Source organism: Hyperoodon ampullatus (genome assembly GCF_949752795.1).
Source record: "Hyperoodon ampullatus genome assembly, chromosome: 2".
Taxonomy (NCBI): Eukaryota; Metazoa; Chordata; class Mammalia; order Artiodactyla; family Ziphiidae; genus Hyperoodon; species Hyperoodon ampullatus.
In genome coordinates, this window is record NC_136915.1 from 149,156,790 (window position 1) to 149,164,685 (window position 7,896).

The following is a 7,896-nucleotide window of genomic DNA, read 5'->3' on the forward strand; positions in this document are numbered from 1 at the left end:
GACGATGCTATTGTCACTTCTAAGGAACTTCTAATCTGCTCTGGAGAGTCCCAACAATCCACCTCCTATATGTACTAAAAACAAAGTGAATTCCACAACCACTACCACGCACTACTTTCTCCACTGAGTTGTAAGCTTCCTCTGGGCCCCGGGGGTCTATTTTTTTTGCTTCAGTGCCTCTCACACACTGGCTGTTAGTCAAGGCTGCTCTGGGGAAAGCACACTGCGCTGGGTCTAGTCCTGCCTCTACTGCTTTACTAGTTCTGTGATCAGCTAGAGCAAGTCACGTGACTTCTGCGGCCTCAGTTTTCTACCTCACAGGGTGGTTAACTGCCTTGAGGCTACTGCTGGTGAAAGACTCCGGGGGGTGGGGGCTGGGGGTTAAACCTTCCCCTGAACCCCAGGACTCCAGGTCTAACTGCTCCCACCCCACCTCTCTCCCATCACCACCACTGACCCCTCTCCAAACACATCCTCACATTTTCTTCCCCCCCTTTATGGCTCCAAGTCTCCATCAGAGTCTGTGGTCAGACGTCACCCCCAAGGGCCGAGGGCTCCGTCTGGGGCCCTGCCTCGCCCACCTGGCCACCCCTGCAGATTTTGGACCCTTCTGGGCTAACGGGGACCCAACAGAGCAGGCAGCCTTGGAGTCCCCACATAGGTGGGTGGCCACCACCCGTCCCCCGGGGTGTGCACTTGTCTTGGGAGACAGTCCGGGGGTTCCAGGTGCGAGCCAAGATGAGGTTATCTGTCTGTCTGAGGGTCCGTGGGTCCCGCCGGCTGGTGAGCGCTTGCTCGCGTCGTCCGCTTCTCTGGCTCCCTGTCCCTGGTCCACCGCCCCCTCTGTCCCTCCTCCAGGACCCTCCCCCGACACCTACCCCCACCCCTCCTCCCAGGCTCTCGGTCCTTCCTCCTGTGGGTGTCACTCCGCCCTCCTCTGCAGGAGCCAACCGGAGCGCCGAGGGGCCGCTGCGCTCTGGCTGCGCTAGAGCATAAAACTCGCTCGGCCGAGCCGCTGCGCTCCAGCTGCCGCTGGTCGCCACACACCGGCCGGGGCGCGTGGGCTCGGCTGGGGCTTCCAGGCCGGCGGGCGACACTGATGGCCTGGAGCGCGCCTCCAAGCAGGCTTAGGGACATCCGCTTTCCGCTTCCAGAAAAGTTTGGAGAGAGTGAATTTGGGGTGCATTTGGGAGTGGTGCCAGCTCCCCCAGCCTTCTTTCCCTTCCAGAGGCCTCACCGTGCACAGCCTCATCCATTCTTCCTTTCCTGACACCTTGCCTCCCTGACCCCTCCTTCCCTTCGCTCCTGGGTTCCCCCTCCCCTCTCTGGGATCAGCATCTTCTCCTTCCTTATCTCATTCTCCATCTTCCTCTCTATCCCCATCTTCTTAACGATTTCCACCCAGTTTCAGCCTTTTCCCGGTCATCCCCAACCTTCTCCTTTTTTCCATCTTAAAACTTCCCCTCCCCACTCCATCTCATTCAATCAACCTCTCCACCCACACTCACACTCTCCATCCATCCCTGTCCTGCCTCCCGTTCCCTCCCAGCAAACTTCCACCATGGATCCTGGGCCTCCTTGGATCACCAACCCCACCCCTGGGAGCACCCTCTCTGTCCCCAATGCCACCACACCCTGGCTGGGCCGGGACGAGGAGCTGGCCAAGGTGGAGATCGGCGTCCTGGCCACTGTCCTGGTGCTGGCGACAGGGGGCAACCTGGCTGTGCTGCTGACAGTGGGACGGGCAGGCCGCAAGCACTCCCGCATGCACCTGTTTGTGATGCACCTGGCCCTGACGGACCTGGGTGTGGCACTCTTCCAGGTGCTGCCCCAGCTGCTGTGGGACATCACCTACCGCTTCCAGGGCCCCGACCCCCTCTGCCGGGCCATCAAGTACCTGCAGGTGCTCAGCATGTTCGCCTCCACCTACATGCTGCTGGCCATGACGCTTGACCGCTACCTGGCCGTTTGTCACCCCCTGTGCAGCCTCCAGCAGCCCAGCCGGTCCACCTACCCTCTCACTGCAGCTCCTTGGCTGCTGGCTGCCATCCTCAGCCTCCCTCAAGTCTTCATTTTTTCTTTACGGGAGGTGATCCAGGGCTCTGGAGTGCTGGACTGCTGGGCAGACTTCCGCTTTCCTTGGGGGCCACGGGCCTACATCACCTGGACCACCCTGGCCATCTTCATCCTGCCCGTGGCCATGCTCACGGCCTGCTACAGCCTCATCTGCCATGAAATCTGTAAGAACCTAAAAGTCAAGACCAGGGCCTGGAAGGTAGAAGGAAGGGGTTGGAGGACTTGGAACCGGCCCTCACCTCCTTCTGCCCAAGCTGCAGCCACACAGGGGCTGCCATCCCGGGTCAGCAGCACCAGCACCATCTCACGGGCCAAGATCCGAACTGTGAAGATGACCTTCGTCATCGTGCTGGCCTATATCGCCTGCTGGGCGCCCTTCTTCAGCGTCCAGATGTGGTCTGTGTGGGACGAGAATGCCCCCAATGAAGGCAAGTGTGTGGTCTGGTGAGGGGTGATATGGGAGCATGAGGTGGAAAAATGCGGAGAGGAGAGGACAAGAGTATTAGGACAGGGTCACGATGGCTCACAAGGCCACATAGGTAACAGATGAGTGAAGCAGTTAGGAAAGATGGTGCCTGTCCCATGTAAAAAGGGACAGCTGCAACTCCCATCCAGCCAAAAGATGCCATGTGAGTATCTTTTGCGTGAATTTCCATATTTTAAAATTTTGGTAACTAATGTAAACATTTAAAAATGCTATTTGGCCCTAAAAAAATATGACCATTAGTGGATTTGGCCAAGCAAGTGGCAGTTTGCTAGATGTTTGAAAGGGATTTTCAAATGATTCCATCCAGGATGGCAATTTGTGGCCCATGAACTATGTCTCTCAGCACTCTTCCCCCCTGCAACTGAACATGACATTGAACTCCTTTTCAACAGCCACTTTCAATGAATTAACTTTGGTGCACAACCCTGAAATGTCAAGTTCAACACTTTTGTCTTGCTAATGAGAAAGCAGAGGCTCAGAGAGGAAACATGACTTGCCCAAGGCCACAAAGCAAAGTGAAAAGTAGAACCCAAGCCTGGTGCCTCCTTCTTTTTTCCCTCAACTACATCCTCCTGCCCCCCGCACCCCCATAACCCTGGCTCTGAAAGTGATGAGGAGAGGGCCCTTCCTCCTACGTGAAAAACAAAACGGGACTGTGTTCCAGTTGGCACATAGAAGGCCTTGCTCTGGTCATGTTTTGGAGTGAGGTAGATGGCAGCCTCCTAAGTTTTAGACACTGCCAGATGGTCAGGCCATTTGGGGGTGAACTTGTCCTCAGAAAGGTAGACGCGGTGTCTGGGCACCCAAAATGTTGGAGAGAGGTATTCAAAGACATCTGTTCCTGCTCCCCTAAGAAGAGTGGGGGACAAGTCTGTGAAGAGGGGTGACTGTGTCCTCTGCAGTGCATCATATCTTATGCACAGCTCGGGGTATATAATGGGTGCAGCATGTGACTACCCTAGGGAGGCCCTGTTTCCTCTGGAAGCTTCCTGAGGGTTCACTGACCAGCAGACCCTGGCTACCACTTCCTACGAGCTCTTAAGGAGTGCTCCCCCTTCCCTGTGCTTTTGTTTCTAATCTCATTTTGTACATCCTAGAACACACTTAAGCCAAATGCTTTGCTTTTCTGGAGAGATGAAGTAAGTGGAAGGCTGTTCATGATGTTTACACAACTCTGTGAGAGAAGGTGACAGCAATACTGAACTCTTACAGTCCCATCATACCCCTTCTTTTTTTTTTTTTTTTTTTTTTTTTTTTGCGGTACGTGGGCCTCTCACTGTTGTGGCCTCTCCCGTTGTGGAGCACAGGCTCCGGACGCGCAGGCTCAGCGGCCATCGCTCACGGGCCTAGCCGCTCTGCGGCATGTGGGATCTTCCCGGACCGGGGCACGAACCCGTGTCCCCTGCATCGGCAGGCGGACTCTCAACCACTGCGCCACCAGGGAAGCCCCCATCATACCCCTTCTTAACCACCTTTCAGACACCAGTCTGGACCAGAGACTATTTATAAATTACCCTTAAAACAACGAGCGTATTAATCCTAACCACCTGTAGGGACCTCCCTGCTCTAGTCAAGCACAGAATAGAAGGAAGGGGGGCTTTCTAGTGCCAAGCACATTCAAGCCTTGTGCTACTTCGGGGTGACCTTCTCTACATCTGAGTAACCTGACACTCAGAGAGGTGAAATAACTGGTCCGAAGTGCCACTGCTAGTAGGAGATGGAGCCAGGAATCGAATCAAGGTCTTTAGGGGCCAAGCTTTAACCGTGGCATGGCTTTATTCCCAACAATCACAGCTGAGCTGATGTCACCAGGGGTGAGAAGGCCATTCACCCCTCTATCAAGAAACCTACAAGATGATGGGGATCCCACCGTTCAGCCAGTGCAGGCTTTCCTGCTTGCCTGCTGTACTCACTGTCATCATCAGCCTGTCCCAGAGACCCATGTATAGAGTGACTTACCACTTACCAAGAGCCTCACTGAGTATGAAGTACAGGAACTAAGTACCCCTCAGAAAATGTGCTCCCTCAGAAAATTGGAAGCCCCCTGGGACCTTTGAGTCGGGCTGACATTCATTACTTTAGACTTACTTTCCAGTACACCCAGTTTCCCTCCACAGCAAACTAGCCTCCTGGCCTCCTCTCCCTGAGTCTTTGGTGAGAAGCTGTCTGTATCCTTGCCCTTGGCCCTGCCCCCGACTGTCAGCTGAGCTTCCCGTCAGAACGCAGTGCAGGCAGTGCAGTGGCTGGCCAGGACTAGTAGTGGATCTGCCCTCGGGGGCTGAGAGGTGAAGCCTCTGCAGACTCCAGTTGCCTGGGCCCATCTCCAGCCCCTGCACTGGGCCTGGCTCAGACAGGGCCAAATCAAACAGGTGCTTCCCAAGTGAAGAAACTTCCAGAACCCCTAAGTCTCTGGCCTAGACTAGGCACTACATATATATGTCAATGGAGCAGACAGGATGAATACCACCCCTTAGCCAAAGCAACTTCCCAAGTCTTCTGCAGCCCCTGGGTATTAAGTTAACTGGGGAGCAGGCAAGAACCCAGACAAACCTGAAGGAGGCAGTGCTTGTTGCTGAGGATGGTCTCTCCTCCACTTAAAGGTGCTCCCTCCTTGCCCTCACTTCTGTGCCCTAGACCTGCACATCCAGGCCCAGGTGCCTTCAGCTTCCTAACTCTATGATTCAAGCCTTCTCTCAAACATTCTGACCCTGTATCTTCCCTTCTCTTGAGCTATGAGTACCGCACTGGAGAGCATACCCTCGGGGAGGCGCATGAGGAATCTGTGTATCAAAAGATTTCATGGTGCTTTACAGAGCACGCACTTGAGCTTTGCCTTTGAGTTTGTTGGTTGAAATGGTGGCAAGGTGCAGGGTTGCTGCTTTGAAGAGGGAAGACCTAGGTTCAAGTCTATGCCATAACCCTTAAGATTCCTTCCAGCTCTGACATTGTATTGGGTGATTCCACCTCTAAGATTCCTTCCAGCTTAAGCATTGTGCTCAGTGATTCTACAGCCTCCACTGAAGAGCAGGGTAACTCAGTATGCAACCCATGCCATAACTGGAGCCGTAGTGCAACCAGCAGGAGGACGGGGCCCATCCCAGCAGCTTTCCTGTTGTAATGAGAAGTTTCATTTCATTTTCAGAAAGAGTATTGTATCTGGAAGGAATCTTATCAGAGTCTTTGAACTCTCACATTTTGACTGCCCAAGAGAGAAATTAGCTCCCCCACCCGCCAAGGATGGTGCATTCTTTGGATGTAATTTCTGATGACAGAGAACAGGTACTGGTCTGGAACGGGATGCCTGGATGCCCTGTACCTAGAAGGTGCACAGCTGGAGATGACATCATGGGACCTGTAGGGCTGTCAGCCTACACTGATCGCCCTACTAGGTCCCTATCACTGGCCTGGCACAGTCGATACTCACATGCAAAATGACTGAATGACAGAATGACTGGGACTGACCCCTAGGGGTCAAGGAGGACAGAATTTGGAAGGCAATGTGCACCCGTATCTATGACATAAGTGGGGATGGAGGTGTGCCTGAACCTGGCTAGAATCATGGTTATTTTTTGTGCGTGATTTATAGAAGTTGCTTCATCCTAGCTCTACATCCATTAGGGGATTCAAGAGCGAGGTTTTGAAACAAAGACAGTGCCTCCTATTTGGGCTGGTCCCGTCCTGGACTATGTTTGCACCTCTAAAGTCAACTCAGAGCAAGTCTCGGATCCTGTCGTCACCCTGTAGTACAAAACGAACAAATAAATCAGTGAGGCAAGACTCTGGAGTCAGGAGTCCCGGGTTCATGCCCCAGCTGTATTCCTTTCTAATTATAGAACCCCACGTGAGTCCCAGGTCCTCTCTGGGATTCAATTTCCTTCTCCGTTCAGTAGGGACCGGGACTCTCTCCCAGGTCTGAAATTCTTGTGCTTCTCTCTCGGCAGATTCAACCAATGTGTCTTTCACCATCTCCATGCTTTTGGGCAACCTCAGCAGCTGCTGCAACCCCTGGATCTACATGGGCTTCAACGGCCACCTGTGGCCGCGTTCCCTCTGCCGTCTGGCCTGCTGCGGGGGGCCGGGGCCCAGGATGTGCAGGCAGCTCTCCAGCGGCAGCCCTTTCAGCCGCCGCGCCATGCTGCTGACCCACTCCAGTGGCCTGCCCACCCTCAGCCTCAGCCCCAGACTCAGCCGGAGGCCAGGGCCCAAAGACCCACTGAAGGATGAAGAGCAGGTGGACAGGGACACCATCACCGAGACCAGCATCTTTTAGAGAACACTCCCTGGAGTGTGGCGAGGGTCTCTACCCATCTCAGCACTGGGTGTAAATGCTGGGAGCACAGGGCTGGAGTTAGGGGAGCCCAGTTTGAGGCAGGACAAGGAGGCCAGAATGGCTGCTCCTACTCTTGGTTACACAGCTGCCGTCGTTTGCTTCCAACCTCACATGCTGGGAGTCAAGGAGAATCAGACTGTCTGCTTCCCTGATCCTACCATATTCACAGGGTGTATGGGAACCACACCTGCGGTAGATGTGGTGCCCCAGATCTGACAGGCCTAGGGCTGTCCTGTCTGGGGGTCCACAGGCAGCAGGGACTCAGAGGCTGGTCTCTTATCTTGTTTGTCCCATCCTAACCTGACTAGCACATCCCAATTCAACCAGGAGAGGGAAGGAGTGAAAACCTGCGAGAAAGACCCTGTCTGCATCCTGAGTTTTTGTTTTTCGGGTTTTTTTTTTTTTTTTTGGTAGAGAGAGAATTGTTTAATGAAGAAAGTGAATAGGTGTGAAGGCTTCACCTGCTATGCCCACCTGTCTACCGAAGGGAAATACAGGGTTAGCACAGCACCTGGTAACTGGTAAAAACTCTGCAAACGCTACTTCTCTTCTCCCCACGCACCTCGTTTAGAGTTAGGGTGGGTGACGGGGCACAGTATTGCATATTCTCAGTGGAATGACCAACGGGGGGTGAGCGTGAGAAGAAAGAGTGAGGAAAGGAGGAGATGAAAATGGTCACAATAAAATTCCAAGTGGGAGGAAGCCTCGAAGGCAGCAGGGATTGGTCGCTCTCCCTCCTCCCCTCAAGGGGTCCACATGGCTCCTGACTCTTGGGGATGCACAGAGGAGACATCCTTTGAGAAAGTGGGACTTAGTCATGGCTCTGGATTTGTTTGAGGCTCTTCAAAACTTCCACACGAATCACATGCTTGCCGTGATCAAATCAGGAGCCCAGGACTGGAAACTCGGCTCTGCCGTCGGGTATCTGTATGACCTTGGTCAAGTCACCTCCCTCTCTGCGCCTCAGCTCCTCACCTGTAGAACAGAGATGATCTCTAAGGCG

General features: G+C 54.0%; 1 protein-coding gene across 1 annotated transcript; it reads left to right on the plus strand.

Moving 5' to 3' along the window:
• Positions 1-1,561: 1,561 nt before the first annotated feature.
• AVPR1B (arginine vasopressin receptor 1B) lies at positions 1,562-6,833 on the plus strand (the record flags this gene model as incomplete). Its single annotated transcript, XM_079698435.1, has 2 exons — positions 1,562-2,510; positions 6,505-6,833. 2 exons carry the CDS (start codon positions 1,562-1,564, stop codon positions 6,831-6,833), a joined length of 1,278 nt encoding a protein of 425 aa, XP_079554561.1.
• Between the last annotated feature and the right edge of the window lie 1,063 nt (positions 6,834-7,896).